Below are 21,121 nucleotides of genomic sequence, written 5' to 3' on the forward strand. Positions count from 1 at the left end.
TAACAAGAGAGAGACAGAGACACAAAACCACAGGAATAGTCATTTCAGTAGCCACATCACACACCACATTACCAAGGTTGACAAATAGCTGGCTTCTCATCAGAATCAAAAAAGGCCACAGAGGGACACATGGTCTCCTTCAAAATCAAAACATGGTAAGTGTCAAATTCAGCACCCAGGGAAATTTCATGTCAAAGTCTAGTTTGAAGTACAGTGAGGAATAATGATGAGTGTACTCCAAAACCACTCTGAGTAAATTTCAAAATGCTCTCTGCAATAAATATGAGAAGTATTTGAGGTGATGGGTATGTTAATGATCTGGATTTAATTACTCTGTGTTGCGTTCATAAACCCTAACAAAATCGGTTCAGATGAATAAATATATACATTTATAACTTGTCAATTTATAATTATTTAAGTGGTAAAATGAAGAATCAGATGATAAGAGAAGTGTGGGCTGAGAGAAACCACAGTCCACTCAAGGGAATTACAAGGCTGAAGGTACACTTAGCCGATGGACACTGAGATTAACAAGGCCAGGAGATTCCAGAACTCATGAGTGCATGGAAGGTTCAAAGACTATGTCTTGTTCTCTTGACACAAATATTTCAAAGATGGTAACTTCAAGCAAAAACAATAGAAGGAACCTATGAGGGGACTTCCACTGCCTGGGAAAATGAAATAAAAGGAAGCATGGGCACCGTGACATGCCTACATAAGGTTTTCACAGTGAGGAGCACTAAAAGCATAACTCAAGAAAGACCGTGAGAAGTTAAGAGCATTTGTTGTAATTCCCAGTGAAATCACTCAGACAAAAACATCACCTAAGGAGATAAGATGTGAAAGGAAACCACCTCATCAATCAAAAGAAAAGCAGGGATAAAGAAGCCCACACTCAGGATATGGCTGCTGTACTCTTGACCTCTAAGTAGCTGTGGTTTCCTGCACAAGACCTGCCCAAGATTGAAGCCATCAGCATTTGGTCGTGGATGGGTAGCAACTTTCAGGAGGGACACACGCTTCCATATGTATCTATGGGCAGTTGACAGTTGCTGGGCAAGGGAGGTGCATTTTCTTTAGTGGTGTTACCACTGGTGATTTGCCCATATTAGAGTAATTAACCCCTCATCTATACTCCTGCCAGAAGTCCTAATGAAACTCAGAGGTCACACAAAAATGCACAAAGAATGGAGACTGACAAGGGAAGAAAAAAAGATTAGCTGGATACAGAGAGGGACAAGAGAAGGGAATGGGGGCTATGACAGTCAGTTCCAATTTGCTGGGATATATATCCAACAAGACATAGTTTATTGGAAGAATGGGTTTATTTCAGAATTACATATTCAGGAGAAGTTTCATCAAAGATGGGAGAAGGTGAGGCCCTTACAAAGATCCAAGCAGAGAGAAGCCACTAAACAGCCAGCACCACCAGCAAATATAAACTTCCAGAACTCAAACTTCTCTCTCTACACATAAGGACTAAAATCTCATCCACCCCCAGTGACATGACCCCTCCAGCAGTAATCTGCATACTAGGGGCTCAAATAAGAAAAAAAAAATGACAGGGTCTCAAAAAAAAAAAAAATGACATGGTCGATGGGGCCAAACATACAAACCATCACATTAAAAATATAACATTCTGCCCCTGACCCCCAGAGATTCATGACAATTTCACACTTCAAACATATTGGAATTCAGTCCAAATTAGAAGATCTCCATAGGCTTCACCTACTTTAGGACTGTTCCAAAGTCCCAAGCCTCATCTATGACTCACAACTCTCTTAACTGTGAGTCCTGTAAAATTAAAACAAGTCACTTACTTCCAACATATAATGGCACAGAATGAACAGTTCCATTGTTATCAGGCATAACAAGGAGAGACTGGACCAGTCAAAATCAATAACCAACAGGTAAACATCAAGCATCTGCAATTCAAATCTAACACCCATAACCAGTGACAACAGTCTCTGGATTTCTAATCCTGCATATCCATCTGGGCTGAATAGCTGGGGAAAACTTTCATCCCAATCCACCAGTTCTTCATGATAACCACTGCACTGTCTTGGCACTTCCCAATTGTCTTTGGATCTCCACTGCAAACCATGGTCCATCTAATACAAGGGCCTTTTTGGCCTCCAATGCATGGTTTATTTTTATCCTTCTTTCCATTCCACATCTCAGCAACAGCTTCTGGAACTGTGAGCACTTCATGACCCACTTCCTTGTACTTTTTCATGCTTCCAAAACAAATACCAATACAGTGACACTGCCATTGTTAATCCAGAAGGAAATGAATCTTGACCTTAGAACTTTAGAATTCTCCTCTTCAGTCACCTTTCAAAAGAGTTTGCATTTTTACCATTCAGCCTTTCCTGGGTGGACTTCACCAGAAGGTTTTCCATTATTTCAATGTAAATCAGTGTTCACCCAAAATGGTGGTAATCACAGCTTTAACAACCTAAAATCAGCCTCTGTGCCAGTCCTTTAAACTTGCTTGAATTTTTCCAACTTTAAATCATACATCTTTCAATTCCATACCTTCTTCCAAACAGACCAGTGCATTACTTTTAAACTCAGCCTTGATCAAACTCTCTGGGCATGGGCAGCAGAACACATCCAGTCTTTATGCTAGTATACCAGTTCCAACAGGTTCTTTGCAGTCTCTCCTTCCCATTTGAAAGTTCATAAGACAACATAATTCTCTCTGAATTCAGAATTGTCAAACTCTCACAAGAATAGCCAATGAAACTTGGTTTACCACCCTGTTAGGCTTGTGCAGTCCCAAGTGCATCCACATTCCTCCAGCACATAAGTTCTAAAAGACCAAAATACACATGGTCAAATTTTTCACACAGCAACACCCACTTCTCTGGTAACAATATTGTTGCAGTCAGCTCTATATTGCTGGGATGAACATCCAACCAAACACAGTTTATGGGAAGTTTATTTCAGGCTTACAAATCCAGGGAAGTTCTATCATTGGTGGATCCAAGCAGAGATAAACCACCAAACAGCCAGCACCACAAGCAAGCATGAGTCATCTGAACTCAATCTGATCTCTACACATTAGAGCTAGAGTCAGATCCATCCCCAGTGACATGCCCTCTCTAGCTGGTATCTGCCCACTAGGGTTTCAAGTAGGAAGTTTAGTCAAAACATGATTGAATCTTTTGGGCAAACATTCAAACTACTACAGAGGGTGAATATGATCAAAATGTATTATATACCTGTATGAAAATGTCACAATTGAAAATATTATTATGTATACTTAAAATAAGCTAATTAAAATTAAAGAAACTATGAGGCTACAAATAAATAAATTGAATAGTATCCTGGTGGACTTCAACTCAAACACACTGATGACCCCTTCAACTCTAAAAGTTCTGCCCCTCTCTACCCTCCCTCTTAGGTGGAGTCACTGGGGTACCTGCCATCCTCCATGAGGCACAAGGAAGTTCCACAATGACAAAAGACCTGTTTGGTGACCTCTGATGCAGACAGCATGAGATGAAAACTTTGAGGCAGGTGAAACAGATGCTGCAAGGCCAGTCCTATGGAATGGGCTTCTACTTCAAGAAGCTTCCAGACCATCTCAAGCTGCATTCCCAAATCTGGCCAAGCTGAGGTGATTGAACCAGCCTTGTAAAGCCAGGGCTGCTGGTACTTTTAATTCAGAGTTCAGGAGAGAGTGCTGTTGTGAGCAGGTATTACAGAACTCCACATGTGAGGCCCATAAGGCCATCCACAGAGGAATGCTGGGACAGAGAGCAAAACAAAAGGCACTAAATGTCACAGGAGTTCACGGGAGAGTATCAAAGCTCTCAGAACTCACAGAAAATGCCATTAGTGACTGAGAGTATCATGTTGATGGTAAACTATTAAGAAGATATGATAGTGTAGAGATGAGGGGGTAAAAACTCTACTGTATGTTTTTATCATGAAAACAGTAATAACAAGAATTTCAGTTATAGACACAAAAAAAGCTACAATATTGTTGCAGTCATGTTTGCATTGCTGATAGAAATCACCCAACCAAGAGCAGCTTGTGGGGAAAAAAAGAGTTTCATTTTGGCTTACAGACTCAAGGGGAAGCTCCATGATGGCAGGGGAAATGACAGCATGAGCAGAGGGTGGACGTCACCCCCTGGCCAATGTAAGCTAGACAATAGCAATAGGAACGTGTGCCAAACACTGGCAAAGGAAAACCAGCTATAATACCCATAAGCCTGCCCCCAAAAATATACTATCTCCAGAAGGCTTTAATTTCCAATTGTCATCAGTTGGGGAGACTAGCATCCAGAACACCTATGGTGTATATCTGAAACCACCACAAATATACTTAGGAACAAACTCAATGTGAGTTTAATACATCTTGAATGTGATGTGTAAATATTGACTGAAAATGTTGCTATAAAGCTGAATCTTTTTCATGTTATTTCCATGTGTGTGAGGAACCAGGCTTGATGGTATAGACATCCCTTTTCTTGGGGTAGCCAGTGTATGAGGTCAGCTACAGAACCCCACACTCAGGTCAGACTTGTTAGCATTGTCAGTCATTATGATATTCACCATGTGTAGCACAAGAAAGGGCTCTGAATATCAGGCAAGGGGCCAGACACCAGGCTTTCCTAGACAGATAACCTGCATCATACCGGGAGATGTGGGAAACAGACAGTAACTCATGGACCATGGAGGGAGGAAGAGATATATACCCTAGAAAGGCACAATGTTCGAGAGGAGTAGAGCCAGCCACAGAGATGTCTAAAGAATATCTTCTGACATTGGAAGGAGACACAGGACAATTTCAGAAAGCACTTGCCCCATCTCAGTGGAAACAGCCAACACAGGACGTTTGTGCTGGGTGGTGTTGGTGCTACACAGAACATGGATGCTAGAAATAAAAGCCTTCATTTTGAGGGTCCTCAGTGGAAGGAGGGTGGTTGGGGACAAAAGAGAGTAATGGGATGGGAATACAATCCGATTATAGTATGATTGTGCATTAAAGTTCTAAAGAAAAATTATTTTTAAAAGGCATCCTCTATAGTTATTTTTTAGTTTTATACTTTTGCCATATAGGTCTGGCTGTGTTGGCCAGGCTGGTCTCAAACTCATGGACCCAAATAATCTTCCTGCCTGAGCAATGGGAACCACAGGCACACACCGCTATACCCAGGGCACAAAGCGTGCCTTGAAGGAGATGTTTACAAGATGTGTAACTAGTACGGGATCCAAATCCAGGCCACAAATCAGTGAAAGGCATACAATGGTCACAATAGTCAAATTAATTTTAAAACATAGGCTATTTAATAACCTATGATGAAAATGCACTCAAACTCATGATCAGGGAAATAGATATCATCATCTGAAGATGTCACACTTTTGCACAGAAAAAGTGAAAGAGACACATGCATGCTCCAGGGCCGGGAAGGAAGTGACGCAGTGGGACACAGGTTCACCTGGTGGCAGTGTGGATCCGCACACTGAAAGCTGGTAAACTCGCGCGCCACGGGCCCCATGGCTCAGCTATCCCCCTCCTGCCTCTGTAGCCAAGCGTTAGAGAAGTGATGCAGAATTCACACAGGATTGGCCTTCACAGTTCAAATTACACTGACGCAAGGAAAGCCTGGAAACAGCAGAGATCCATCAGGAGGAAAATGGATAAACAAATTGCAGAATCTTCGTGCGACCAAATGTCGGATGGCGAAGAAGAATGAACTGGGGTTTACTGTGGTGACACGCATAATTCTCAGAAACACAATGCTGGGAAAATAAACCCGTTGCAGGAAGATTCATACATTTTAATTTCATGTAGACAGTTTTATAAATAGAGAAATAAAATACCTTGCACAGGAAGGCACACAGACATGAGAACAGCATGGTGAGCGCACAGAATCCGATAAGCTCCCACAGAATGTGACGCTGCTGGAGGGACGTGGCTCGCGGCGGCAGCCACACCCAGGGCCACATCTCCGGGTGACATTTTATTGTGCACTGAGTAGGGGATAATCTTGAATCCCATTATCTGTGTCTTTGCTCCTCTCGGGTACATCCTGCCTGCCTGTCTGCCCAGCTCAAGGCGTCTGCTCCCACACCCTCCTCTTGCCTTCTTCTTTGCCCTGAAGCAACTTCTGCGTTCCCACCTTCAGAGCATTTCCTTACATTATCACAGGTGCAGCCCCTTCCCTCCCGCACATCAAAACCATGTCTTCCATATGCTTGTTATTTTAAAAAAGGTGCTCGGAGGCTTTGGCAAGGGTAATGATTGCAAGAATTCTGCCCAGAGCACCAGCAAGTGTCTTGTGCAGGTCTCAATGGACAGGCTGTTTGGCCCACAGAATTTGGAGAATATAACCACATTATGAAGGTCATTTCCAGTTCCATTTGGATTGCCGGGGTTGGAAACTCTACAGGAAGTTCACTTAAACAGCCCAGTGAGAGATACCAATGGAGGGGATCCCGTGTGGTTGAACCCTGAGAGTGGCAGCCCTGTCCATCCTTTTGGGGCTTCATCTTAAAGAAGACACTCAGAGCTGTCAGAACAGCTCCCCAAGTCTGAAACACAGAGGCTGTCATGATGGCTGTGCCACACTCATGAGTGCTGGGACAGCTTGTCACGCAGCACTGAGTGTGGGATACCTTGTCACTGAGTGCTGAGTGTGGGACACCTTGTCACGCAGCACTGAGTGTGGGACACCTTGTCACTCAGCACTGAGTGTGGGACACCTTTTCACTCAGCACTGAGTGTGGGACATCTTGTCACTCAGCGCTGAGTGTGGGACACCTTGTCCCTGAGCGCTGAGTGTGGGACACCTTGTCACTGAGCACTGAGTGTGGGACACCTTGTCACTCAGCGCTGAGTGTGGGACACCTTGTCACTGAGCGCTGAGTGTGGGACACCTTGTCACTCAGCGCTGAGTGTGGGACACCTTGTCACTGAGCGCTGAGTGTGGGACACCTTGTCACTGAGCGCTGAGTGTGGGACATCTTGTCACTGAGCGCTGAGTGTGGGACTCCTTGTCACTGAGCGCTGAGTGTGGGACACCTTGTCCCTGAGCGCTGAGTGTGGGACACCTTGTCACTGAGCGCTGAGTGTGGGCATCTTGTCACTGAGTGCTGAGTGTGGGACATCTTGTCACTGAGCGCTGAGTGTGGGACTCCTTGTCACTGAGCACTGAGTGTGGGACACCTTGTCACTGAGCGCTGAGTGTGGGACACTTTGTCACTGAGCGCTGAGTGTGGGACACCTTGTCACTGAGTGCTGAGTGTGGGACACCTTGTCACTCAGCACTGAGTGTGGGCATCTTGTCACTGAGTGCTGAGTGTGGGACATCTTGTCACTGAGCGCTGAGCGTGGGACTCCTTGTCACTGAGCACTGAGTGTGGGACACCTTGTCACTGAGTGCTGAGTGTGGGACACCTTGTCACGCAGCACTGAGTGTGGGACACCTTGTCACTCAGCGCTGAGTGTGGGCATCTTGTCACTGAGTGCTGAGTGTGGGACACCTTGTCACTGAGCACTGAGTGTGGGACACCTTGTCACTGAGCGCTGAGTGTGGGAAACCTTGTCACTGAGCACTGAGTGTGGGACACCTTGTCACTGAGCGCTGAGTGTGGGAAACCTTGTCACTGAGCACTGAGTGTGGGACACCTTGTCACTGAGCACTGAGTGTGGGACACCTTGTCACTGAGCACTGAGTGTGGGACACTTTGTCACTGAGCACTGAGTGTGGGACATCTTGTCACTCAGCACTGAGTGTGGGACACCTTGTCACTGAGCGCTGAGTGTGGGACACCTTGTCACTGAGCACTGAGTGTGGGACACCTTGTCACTGAGCGCTGAGTGTGGGACACCTTGTCACTGAGCGCTGAGTGTGGGACACCTTGTCCCTGAGCGCTGACTGTGGGACACCTTGTCACTGAGTGCTGAGCGTGGGACACCTTGTCACTGAGCACTGAGTGTGGGACACCTTGTCCCTGAGCGCTGACTGTGGGACACCTTGTCACTGAGCACTGAGTGTGGGACACCTTGTCACTGAGCACTGAGTGTGGGACACCTTGTCACTGAGCGCTGAGTGTGGGACATCTTGTCACTGAGCGCTGAGTGTGGGCCTCCTTGTCACTGAGCACTGAGTGTGGGACACCTTGTCACTGAGTGCTGAGTGTAGAACACCTTGTCACTGAGTGCTGAGTGTGGGACACCTTGTCACTCAGCACTGAGTGTGGGACACCTTGTCACTGAACACTGAGTGTGGGACACCTTGTCACTGAGCACTGAGTGTGGGACACCTTGTCACTCAGCACTGAGTGTGGGACACCTTGTCACTGAGCGCTGAGTGTGGGACACTTTGTCACTGAGCGCTGAGTGTGGGACACTTTGTCACTGAGCACTGAGTGTGGGACACCTTGTCACTCAGCACTGAGTGTGGGACACCTTGTCACTGAGCACTGAGTGTGGGACACCTTTTCACTCAGCACTGAGTGTGGGACACCTTGTCACTCAGCGCTGAGTGTGGGACACTTTGTCACTCAGCGCTGAGTGTGGGACACCTTGTCACTGAGCACTGAGTGTGGGACACCTTGTCACTCAGCACTGAGTGTGGGACACCTTGTCACTGAGCGCTGAGTGTGGGACACCTTGTCACTCAGCACTGAGTGTGGGACACCTTGTCACTGAGCGCTGAGTGTGGGACACCTTGTCACTGAGCACTGAGTGTGGGACACCTTGTCACTGAGCACTGAGTGTGGGACACCTTGTCACTGAGCACTGAGTGTGGGACACCTTGTCACTGAGCGCTGAGTGTGGGACATCTTGTCACTGAGCGCTGAGTGTGGGCCTCCTTGTCACTGAGCACTGAGTGTGGGACACCTTGTCACTGAGTGCTGAGTGTAGAACACCTTGTCACTGAGTGCTGAGTGTGGGACACCTTGTCACTCAGCACTGAGTGTGGGACACCTTGTCACTGAGTACTGAGTGTGGGACACCTTGTCACTGAGCACTGAGTGTGGGACACCTTGTCACTCAGCACTGAGCGTGGGACACCTTGTCACTGAGCGCTGAGTGTGGGACACTTTGTCACTGAGCGCTGAGTGTGGGACACTTTGTCACTGAGCACTGAGTGTGGGACACCTTGTCACTCAGCACTGAGTGTGGGACACCTTGTCACTGAGCACTGAGTGTGGGACACCTTGTCACTGAGCACTGAGTGTGGGACACCTTGTCACTGAGCACTGAGTGTGGGACACCTTGTCACTCAGCACTGAGTGTGGGACACCTTGTCACTGAGCGCTGAGTGTGGGCCTCCTTGTCACTGAGCACTGAGTGTGGGACACCTTGTCACTGAGTGCTGAGTGTAGAACACCTTGTCACTGAGTGCTGAGTGTGGGACACCTTGTCACTCAGCACTGAGTGTGGGACACCTTGTCACTGAACACTGAGTGTGGGACACCTTGTCACTGAGCACTGAGTGTGGGACACCTTTTCACTCAGCACTGAGTGTGGGACATCTTGTCACTGAGCGCTGAGTGTGGGACACTTTGTCACTGAGCGCTGAGTGTGGGACACTTTGTCACTGAGCACTGAGTGTGGGACACCTTGTCACTCAGCACTGAGTGTGGGACACCTTGTCACTCAGCACTGAGTGTGGGACACCTTTTCACTCAGCACTGAGTGTGGGACACCTTGTCACTGAGCGCTGAGTGTGGGACACTTTGTCACTCAGCGCTGAGTGTGGGACACTTTGTCACTGAGCACTGAGTGTGGGACACCTTGTCACTCAGCACTGAGTGTGGGACACCTTGTCACTGAGCGCTGAGTGTGGGACACCTTGTCACTCAGCACTGAGTGTGGGACACCTTGTCACTGAGCGCTGAGTGTGGGACACCTTGTCACTGAGCACTGAGTGTGGGACACCTTGTCACTGAGCACTGAGTGTGGGACACCTTGTCACTGAGCACTGAGTGTGGAACACCTTGTCACTGAGCACTGAGTGTGGGACACCTTGTCCCTGAACACTGAGTGTGGGACACCTTGTCACTCAGCACTGAGTGTGGGACACCTTGTCACTGAGCGCTGAGCGTGGGACACCTTGTCACTCAGCACTGAGTGTGGGACACCTTGTCACTGAGCGCTGAGTGTGGGACACCTTGTCACTGAGCGCTGAGTGTGGGACACCTTGTCACTCAGCACTGAGTGTGGGACACCTTGTCACTGAGCGCTGAGTGTGGGACACCTTGTCACTCAGCACTGAGTGTGGGACACCTTGTCACTGAGCACTGAGTGTGGGACACCTTGTCACTCAGCACTGAGTGTGGGACACCTTGTCACTGAGCACTGAGTGTGGGACACCTTGTCACTGAGTGCTGAGCGTGGGACACCTTGTCACTGAGCACTGAGTGTAGGACACCTTGTCACTGAGCGCTGAGTGTGGGACACCTTGTCACTGAGCACTGAGTGTGGGACACCTTGTCACTGAGCACTGAGTGTAGGACACCTTGTCACTGAGCGCTGAGTGTGGGACACCTTGTCACTGAGCACTGAGTGTGGGACACCTTGTCACTGAGCACTGAGTGTGGGACACCTTGTCACGCAGCACTGAGTGTGGGACACCTTTTCACTCTGCACTGAGTGTGGGACACCTTGTCCCTGAGCGCTGAGTGTAGGACACCTTGTCACTGAGCACTGAGTGTGGAACACCTTGTCACTGAGCACTGAGTGTGGGACACCTTGTCACTGAGCACTGAGTGTGGGACACCTTGTCACTCAGTGCTGAGTGTGGGACACCTTGTCACTGAGCACTGAGTGTGGGACACCTTGTCACTGAGCACTGAGTGTGGGACACCTTGTCACTCAGCACTGAGTGTAGGACACCTTGTCCCTGAGCGCTGAGTGTGGGACACCTTGTCACTCAGCACTGAGTGTGGGACACCTTGTCACTGAGCACTGAGTGTGGGACACCTTGTCACTGAGCACTGAGTGTGGGACATCTTGTCACTCAGCGCTGAGTGTGGGACACTTTGTCACTCAGCGCTGAGTGTGGGACACCTTGTCACTCAGCACTGAGTGTGGGGACACCTTGTCACTGAGCACTGAGTGTGGGACACCTTGTCACTGAGCATTGAGTGTGGGACACCTTGTCACTGAGCACTGAGTGTGGGACACCTTGTCACTGAGCACTGAGTGTGGGACACCTTGTCACTCAGCACTGAGTGTGGGACTTGTGCAGTGTCCCCTAACCACAGAACACAGATAGCGATGGGACACAGTCAGTGCTCCATTTCCTGACAGTTGGCCCACGTCAATGAAGACCTTACTCCCCTCTAGGCTCAACCCACACCACAAATGGCCTTGGACAGGCACCATCTACCCTCTATCTGATCAACTGAGCCAGAGCCCTGTGGACTAACAGGAACCAGTTTACACCGGTGATGACCCTACAGGAGTGGCCATCCTGAGCACCTTTGGAGGACACGATGAGCTATCTCAGCTGAACTCTTCGTGACCTTGGATGCCCTTCCTGGCCCCTTCTGCAACCTGGCTCTGCAGCCATGCCTTCTACAGCCATCCTCTGTAGCTTGCTTGATATTTATGTCCTCTCTGAGAAGAGCTTTGTTCTTGGAGCCGTGCTTTGTTACTAAGAAAGCCCATCTCTATGCACAGGGTCCGGGTGGAGGAAGGGTGAAGGACGTCTCATTTAGACTGAAGGAGCATGATGGAGGCTCGCGCCTGAATGGGATGATTTGTGCACAGTTTCCCAGTGAGACAAGACGCTGTTTCTCTGCTCTGCCTGCTAAGAAGGCCTGGATTTCCATACGTAAGTAGATAAACACAACCTGCAAAGGCAGAAAGGGAAAGCAAGAAAGAACACACCATTCATTAACTTCTCCGCTCCCTAATGGGATCACAATGGGCTGAGCCAAATTTCGGCTTGAGTACCCCAGCACAAAGCTCGCCTGGGTCTCTGCCACCCGGTAATTCTAGATTAGGCTCCTGGCTGCACCAGAGGCTGGCGGCTGCTCCCCCAGGGAATACTGATTTGGGACGGGGTCTGATCTGTGTGCCAGGAGAACCTGTCTGGTCTGCCTGAAGGGGAGGTGAGTGTGCATGTGCAGTGGGCTTTCCACACTTGATCTTGCAACAGGAGGCTCTGGGTGCTGTGGTGGAGCTGTGGAGCTTGGCAAGCCGAGGAAGCTGCCTCGCATCCTCCAGCATTGCAGGCAGCGAGGCTTTCACACACAAAGAAACCAGCCTAGAGGAGGTGGATGGTTAGAAGTTGCCTTTCAAGAGAATGTGGAGTGAGCGTTCTTGCAGTGATTAAGGATCGGCATAAGAATCTACTTTATGGCATGTGCCCAGGGCAACCCAGCACTCCCTAGACTGTGGTCAGGGAGGATGGCCAGGGTAGCAGCCTGGAAAGCCCACTACCATGCCTTGACACCTCCCATGACTTTCAGCTTGTACCTTTTCCCACTTTTTACAATATAGCTGTTTTATAGTGCTAACCTTCTTTAAAAAAAAAAAAAAAAAGACTAGGGCTGGTGAAATGGCTTAGTGGTTCAGGCGTTTGCCTGCCAAGCCTAAAGACCCCAGTTCAATTCCCCAGGACCCACGTAAACCAGATGCACAGGGGATGCATGTGTTGGGGTTCGTGTGCAGTGGCTGGAGGCCCTGATGTGCCCATTCTCTCTCTTCTTCTCTCTCTCCCTTAAATAAATAAAGAAATAAAATATTATTTTTTAAAAAAGACTACTCATTTGCAAGCAGAGAGAGAACAGGGAATATAAGCGCACCAGGGTCTCTTGAAGCTATAAACAAACTCCAGGTGCATATGCCACTTTTAGCATCTGGCTTTATTTTATGTGGCTACTCAGGAATGAAATACAGGCCAGCAGGCAGGCTTTACAAGCAAGTGCCTCTGACCCCCCCCCAGCCTCATGTTTTTAAAGATTGTATTTTTCACTCTTGCGCATGTGTATAATGTGGCCTGTGAATGTGGTACATGTGCCCCTGCAATGCCTTAAACACTCAGCTGCAGGAGTGAGGGTGACATTGTTCATTTGTGGTGGCCGGAGCAGAAAACCATCAGTCCATCTCTGTTGCTCTTCCACCCATTCATTTTTTATGTTTTTATTTTTTTATTAATTAGTTTTGTATTCAGCAAATACAGTCAGTTTGGTACCATTATTAGGCTCATCCGAGACCTACCCCCTCCCCTTGGCCCCTTGTTAAGGTACATGGGGAAAAAATTGGCGAAACAAGTAAGGGTGCTGTTTTCCTTGTGAACTGGGTACCAGCACAAGGGTGAAGGAGATCAACACAGAGAAAAGTCAACTCCTACCAAATCAGATCTGCAGAGACCCAGAGGCCCCCAACACCTTGTCACTGAAGCAGACCAAAAATGACCCCAACATGGCTCAGGGAAATTTTGCAGAAGAGGCTGGGGAAAGAATGTCAGAGATACATGTTTGGTCATGATATGCAGAGACATTTATCCCAACCATAACTGTGGGCTAACTCCACAATGCATTACCCACCCATTCATTTTTGAGCAATAGTCTCTTACTGATGCTAACACTTGCTGTCAGAATGGCACTCACATTGCCCAGCCCTGCCCGAGACTTCTGCCTTCATCATCCTTGCTTCACCTGACACAAGACATACCTGCAGGTGATGTTGCTGATGTTGGGAGTCCACTCTCTTCTCTGTCACTGGATTAGGGCTCTCCTTCCTGAACATCCAGCTCAAGGGCTCCCAGGTCTCATATGGGAGTTCAGATCCAGCTTCACCCAATATAGCATCATTCAACGCCTCCTCACCACTGCACATGCCCTGGTCCTCTGCTTCCCTCCTGTATGTTTATCCAGCTTGGGTGGACTATAATTTTCCATCACTCCCTGCATCCCACATCCTGTCAGCACAGGGCCTGTCACGTGATTCCCATCTTCAGACAGTTAGCATGGTGGGATAAGTGTGGGTTTGCCATCAGTGACCCAGCGATGTCATCCATGTTGGCTTCATATGGGTGCAGTGATCTCCACCACACTCCACAAAGGGCCTATGTCAACACTTATGAAGTGGGACACTATACCCACATCTGGCTCACTGTACTGAAGCCCAAGTCCAACTCAGATTCCTTCACCGGAGCCTCGTCATCATAGTCCTGCCATCTTCATTAGCATCACTATTGAATCTATGCTGTCATTTTTCTCAGGGTGACCTGGAATTCTCAGTGCTATCTCTATCACTCTATTCCCCTCCCCACTTCACTACTGTCTTTGCTGGAGACCCCAGGCTTAGATTCTGAGCAGGGCCAAGCTTGGCAGCTCCTGTAACACAGCCCCACTGCCCATCACTTGGACAGGCATTGGTAGCTGTGGTAGCTGTAATGATTAACCTTTTCAACTAGATGGGATTTATAATCACCATGGAAACAAAACCCTGGATACAACTGTGATAAATTTTCCAGATTAGGTTACTTAAATTGGGATTACCACAATAAATATAGTTGGAACCACTGCATGGTGGGGTCCTGGTCTGAATGAAAAAGAAAAAGCAATCTGAGCATCAGAATCCACATCCATCATCATCACCATCATCCACATCATCATCATCATCCACGTCATCACCATCATCCACATCATCATCATCATTCACAACATCATCATCCACATCATCATCACCATCATCCACATCATCATCTACATCATCATCACCATCATTCACATCATCATCATCATCCACGTCATCATCATCATCCGCAACATCATCATCCACATCATCAACACCATCATCCACATCATCGTCATCATCCACATCATCATCATCATCCACATCAGCATCTGCATCATCTGTTGTCTCTTTGGCAACACAATGAGACCGGCTGCCTCAAGCTCCTGCTCTTGTGGTAGACTGTGCCCTCAACGACACCTTCCTTTCTTTAAGCTGCTTTGTCAGACTTTTGTTACAGCAAAAAGAAACGTTCAGGATGGGGGATGGCTTAGCAATTAAGGCACTTGCCTGCAAAGCCAAAGGACCCGGGTTCAATTCCCCAGGACCCACATTAGCCAGATGCACAAAGGGGTGCACCTGTCTGGAGTTCATTTGCAGTGGCTGGAGGTCCTGGGGCGCCCATTCTCTCTCATTCTCTGTGAAATAAATAAATAAATAAATACCTACATACATGCACACATACTGGCAAAGGCCAGTAAGCTAGAAAAGAGATATAAATGGAAGAGAAATGAAGGGAGGGGGGTACTTAATAGGATGGTATTGTATATATGTAAGTAGAAGAATAGATTAATGGGGTTGAAAAGGCCCAAGTGAGGTCAGGGGAAAAGATTGAGTAAAGGATTGATGGAGGGAGGGCTAATCAAAATCTAAGAGGATATAAATAAATCATATGGAAATCTACTTTTTTGGACAATGGAAAACTCAGGAGCCATAGATTGTTGCTAGAAAATTTTCAGTGTTAGGGATGGATACCTCCCAGTGAGTTGTTGGCAAGGGTGGTACCTGATGCCCCCAAAACATTATAGGCCATTGCTGAGGCTCTTGGTTTCCCAACAGGAATAGATAGATGGTAAGACCCTATTGCTGAAGACTTAACATACTTGGGCTGAAAGACCACTGAGAAATCCTGCTGGAACTGAGCTGATAACCTCCCCATGCTGAAAGAAAGCTGAAAGAAGCCATTCTGCATGCAGTTCAATGGGAGAAAGAGAAATCACCAGTGAATATACTCAACAGTGGACACTGCAAGCCTTATATTTGGCCAGCCAGGTCAAATGAGCCAATGGGTGCAATAGTGGCACGTCTGTCATGGTGGAAACCAATTGCCCTCTAATTGGACTGGAGGCCCACTCCATGAGAGGGAATACATCCCTAATACTGAAAACTTAAAACAGGGGTAGTCATGAGCCCTAAGGGTGTAACATCTGCTGCTGTCTGGCTAAATGTATATACTATGCTTACCAAACTGTCCAGTTAGCACTTCTCTTAATGTTCATAGCCTTATATTAATGCTACTCTCACTTTTGATAGAGAATCTTCTCTTTTCAAAAGACAGTGACTTTGAGATGACTCAGAAGGCCTCACAATGCTGAAAAGAAGTGACAGAAGTGCTCAGCACTGCAATATCCTTATCATACCTTCCAAGGCTCAGGGTCCATTGCAGAAGAGGTGGCGGGAAGAATGTAAGGGCCAAAGGAAGGGTAGGATTCCTTACAACGTGCTCCTACAGACACAAAATGGCCTGGATATCCATGACCTCACAGTGCCTGACACTACCTACACAAGACCATCATAATAGGAGGAAAAGATCATGACAACAAAATAAAAGAGAGGCTGATTGAGAGGAGGAGGGGATATGATGGAGAGTGGAGTTTCAAAAGGGAAAGTAGGGGGAGAGGTCATTACCATGGGGATTTGTTTACAATCATGGAAGTTGTTAATTAAAAAGTTGGAAGAAAAAATTATTAAAAAAAGTAAAATTCACAGAGGGGAGGGATGGACCTGACCTCTGGTAGCTTCACATGACATTGATCGACATAATGAATGGACATATAAATCCCTATAAGGGGAAAACAGTGACTATGGTAGTTTGAATGGATGTCCCCAAATCAATTCAGGAATTTCATTCAAGCTTGTAACTTGGTGTCACTGGGCAGACCCCTAGGGTCCAGCCCTAAGGTGTGGGGGTAGATTTGGAATTATAGTCTAAAGATTTAAAAAGTGCCTTAGTTTTGTCTGGAGTTCCTGAACTGTGCTTGCTTCATGCTAGTTGGTTTGGGATTTTATCTCTCTGCTTGAACCTGTGAAATCAGGCCACCTTCTTTTGCCATTATGGAACTTGCCCTAGATGTGAAAGCTTAAATAAATACCTTCTTCCTCTCAATAACTGCATGTGGTCTGGAGGTTCATCCCAGCAACAGGAGGCTGTCTGTACAGTGACCGATGGCATTGGCTCACCCAAAAGGAGAGAGGAATCGAATCCCCAGGCAGATGCTGAGGTTGTGATATACAGACTGGTTCACCCATCACTCGGGGTCCTTTTTTCAGGCTTCATCATATGGGTTCATCATATGACTCGACAGTGTAGAGACATTGTCTCCTATGTCAACATCAGTTGTTGGACATGCAGATAATAGATCACAATTGATTCACCTTTCTACCATGATGGAGGCCAACTTCTGGCTGGGAGAAAAATCAAGGCCAATTTGGATAGAAAGAAATCTAGTATCTCTGGCCAATGTAGCCATGTGTTTCCCAGAGGTACCCTGGCTCTTGGCTTGGGGCATCCTGCTATCTGTCCTGGGGCACCTTGAAAACCAGCCTGGGAGATCCAGGTACCCAGCCTAGGCTGGGAAAGGAAGCAATGCTTCTGGTTAGCATTCTCCTTTACAGGAGGGACACATTGAGGTCCCTCACTCATAAGCTTCTCACTGTGACCCTGAAAGGCTCAGAGATCAAGGTGATGACTCTAGGAAAAGTGACCCTTCAGAAAAAGCACTGGGCTGAGGAAAGATGTGCAGGAAGTAAGCAAGAACTGAATGAAGCTGTGTCTGGGACTTCGGTCTTATAACCCAGGGCCATTGCTCTCCAGCAAGACCTGTTGCCCTGGTCTGCAGCTCAGGGTCTCTGTGACCAGGCTCACTGGTCATGGGTCATCAAGCTGGAGTTCTGTCAGAAAAACTCTTGACCAAAATATAAAGAAGCGTTGTCTCTTCAGTGCCTTCCCATCATGGGTGGCATCAGATGAGAACAGTCTTCGGACATAAGTCCTTTGCAAATTCTCAGCATACTCCCCCTAAGAAGATCCATATATTAATCATTGCCACCATGTCACAAACTCTGTCAACACCTATGGGCTTCCCAAACTTAGCATTCATCATCTCCAGGTGTCTGTGGCTCAGGAATCTGGACTGGCTTATTCAGTGGCCCCGGTCTCAAATCCCTTCACTTCCAAGATGTGGCATGGTTGGAGTCTCACCTGAAGGCTCGTCTGTGGAGCTTGCACCCTGACGTCAGCAGCATGGCAGTGGAGCATCTGCTTCTTCCCAGACTGTGGCCAAGGCCTTCTCTCCTCACTGGCGCCCAGCCAGAGGCCTCCCCGCAGTCCCAGCCCCACCGGCTTATTCACAGACCACCTTCCTGTCAGATGGGTGACAGCAAGATAGACGAAAGTCACTATTTGTTTGTGATCTCATCGCAGAAGAGGCATCTGTCACTTGGACCATGTTTTATTTTGAGAAGCGAGTTGACAAGTGTAGTGCAGACTCAGAAAGGTGGTTACATAGGGTGTGATGGCTTATATTGACTGTCAATTTGACAGGACCCAGAACCACCTGTGAGGGGTTATGTAGGTTACGTTAGCCTCCATGCATGCCTGCACATCCCTGTGAGGGGATGGTCTTGATGAGGTTCATTGAACTGGGAAGACCCACATTAACATGGGTGACTTTACTCCACTGGGTAGGTCCTGGACTGCACAAAAGGGAGAGAGCTGGCTGAGCAGTGGCGTTTGTCTCTCTGCTTCCTCACTGTGGACTGAATGTGAGCAGCTGCCTCAAGCTCCTGCCGCCATACCTTCTCCCCCATGACGGGCCGTGGCCTGGAACTGTGGGCTGAAGAGACCCTTCTTTAAGTTGCTTCTTGTCAGGGGTGTGGTCACACCAATGGAGAGAGTAACTAGTACACTCAGTGACGTCCTGAAGGAGGGTTGCACCATCTAGACCACCTCAAAGGAGCCGTTTCTGGATGACCACGTGGATTTTCAGGGAAACACACACACATTTTGGGGGCACACTGCAAACACTTAGTGAGTGACAGCTAACTTTCCTTAGTTACTAAGACAATTCACATTTGCAACTTTAAGCTCTTGAAAATTGTAAGATTATAAAAGAAAAGCTCTCAAAGTAGAGTTGGTTGGGACACATAGACTGATTTCTTTGAATGGAAGAAGTTTACTAGGGGACTAGTATATTGTGAAGAGGCAGGACAAGGTCTGGAAGTCAGAGTGGGGGGCTTCAGATCAGAGTAACAAAAAGAGACGACCCTTTATGGCAATCTGGGGCAGAGTATGAGTGAGCTTGTTTTGAAAAATAAGGACCAATGTCTGCACTTGCCAGGTAATCCACTTTGCTATTTTGACACCTGGTCAAGTGGGTCCTCAATGTTCACACCTGTATGGTTTTGGTTTGTGTTTTGAAACAGGTTCATTTATGTAGCCCATGGCCCATGCTGACTTAAACTTGCTATGAAGCAAAGGCTGGCCTCACACTCACAGTGATCCTTTAGTGCTAGGATCCCCAAGTGCTAGGATCATGGCACTGGCCCACGCCTGCCTGGAAAGGAGTGCCTGCCCTGGTTGGTGCTCGGTGGGTTTTCCAGGACACCACACTGCTTTGTCTCTAGAGTCATGCATGCTGTTTCTTGCCTGGATATGTCCTCCTGCCTGCAGCAAAGTCAGCCTCCATGTGTTCTCCTTGGTGTTGTACCCTTGTCTTCTCGGGTGACCTCCATAGGTCCTTCCAGTGAACGATGTCTCTTCCTCCTCTTCCTCCTCATTCTTTTTCCTTCTATTTCTTTCCCCCCTCCTCCTCCTCCCCCTCCCCGCCCTCTTCCCTCCCTTCTCCCCCTCCCTCCATTCTCCTCCTCCTCCTTCTTCTTCGTGTGTGTGTAGATGTGTGCACCCTGTGCACGGGTGTGTGGAGACCAGAGTCGATCCTCAGGTGTCCTCTTCTGTCTATCTTTTGTTTTATTTCTTTGAGACAGTCTTTACTGAACCTGGAGCTCCCCAGTTTTGGTTAGGTTGACTGAACAGAGAGCCCCAACAATCCTCCTGTTTCCACCCCTCTCAATGCTGGGTTTGCAGTATATGCACCCATACCCAGGTTTTTACGTGGGTGCTGGGGAACGAGCTCAGGTGCTCGTGCTTGTGTAGTGGGTGTTATTACCCACTGAGCCATCCCTCCAATCCTCCTTCTCAGCTGACAACTCCTTATTTTTTCCAGTGACCATGTGTAAGTGCCCCCATTGCATCTTGACTGAGTTCCTTGGAGGGATCCAGGGTCACGTTCCCCTGTGCACCGGTCCCTCCCCCGGCACCTGCACTCTCAGACCTCAGAGGACATTTGCTGGGCTGGGTGGAAGCCGCAGTGAGATGAGATCACACATGAGGTCAGCGTGAGTCCTGGAAGGCTGGGATTGATCCTTCCGGGAAGGGCACGTGGCTGAGTGCAGCAGGAGCAAGGAAAGCTGGCTTGGAGCTCCTGAACTCTGAAGGGGCTCTTTCTCCTTAGAGCCCCCAAGTCTCCGCAGCTGATCCACACATGGTACCTGCAGGCAGAGGATGGGTAACCCATACAGACAGAAGGGTGGACCCCTTGGGGGCTTCTGGATGCATTGAATCAGGAAGGCCCAGTTCAGCTCTGAGTGGGAAACATTCTTGTCACCCTTATTTCCTGAGTGAGGACATGAGGGCACAAAGGAGGTGCACATCTCCCTCACTGTCCCAGAACTCAGAGCCGTCCAAGCCAGAGGCTCAGTTGTTGCACTTACATCATGAACACATGGTCAGGTCCTCACGTAGAGCTGCTATGGGGGTTAGAACTAGCCCCTGTGTTAGTCTAGTCAGAGGAGAAGACCAAACAGTAAGGCAGAACATCATAGGAGAGAGAGGAGGGGATTAGCAGGCCATTGCAGAGGAGAGGATGGTCAGGAGTTTGAGAGCAGTGCCCTGGGCAAGGGTGTGACACCTCCATTCCACTCATAGACACTGCTGGGGAAGAGGGTGTAGTGTTTGTCCATCACAGGACGTGCTGGAGTCTGGTAGGCTGGAGTCACTTCCTGAAGAGATGGAGATCACAGACTACACTGCCTCTGAAGGGATGTGACCTCAAGCTCCACCTTCAGATGCTCCTCCTCCTGCCCAATGCTGGGTCTAAACCTGGACTGATGTGCCCTTTGTGGTCAGCTATGTGATATCATTTTGGCCTCTGTGAAGAGCCACTGTTAGAGGAGCCTTTTTATCCAAGGTGGGTCATGGCCATAGTGAAGGTCCTAATATTTCATTACGCCAGCTTCCTTCTCCCGTTGGCTTCCAGGAAGCTTCAGAACCAGGTTGTT

The 21,121-nt window shown here is 48.1% G+C and overlaps 1 protein-coding gene across 1 annotated transcript in view; it reads right to left on the reverse strand.

Annotated features, from left to right (window-relative positions):
- The window catches only part of LOC101596664 (deoxyribonuclease-2-alpha-like), a 64,196-nt gene extending 45,474 nt beyond the window's left edge, over positions 1-18,722 (reverse strand). Inside the window, 3 exon segments of the mRNA XM_045152273.1 lie at positions 14,587-14,694; positions 14,782-14,853; positions 18,581-18,722. Of these exon segments, the coding sequence (XP_045008208.1) occupies positions 14,587-14,694; positions 14,782-14,853; positions 18,581-18,722 (322 nt within the window).
- Positions 18,723-21,121: the final 2,399 nt, after the last annotated feature.

This window comes from Jaculus jaculus, chromosome 6, assembly GCF_020740685.1.
Source record: "Jaculus jaculus isolate mJacJac1 chromosome 6, mJacJac1.mat.Y.cur, whole genome shotgun sequence".
Lineage (NCBI taxonomy): Eukaryota > Metazoa > Chordata > Mammalia > Rodentia > Dipodidae > Jaculus > Jaculus jaculus.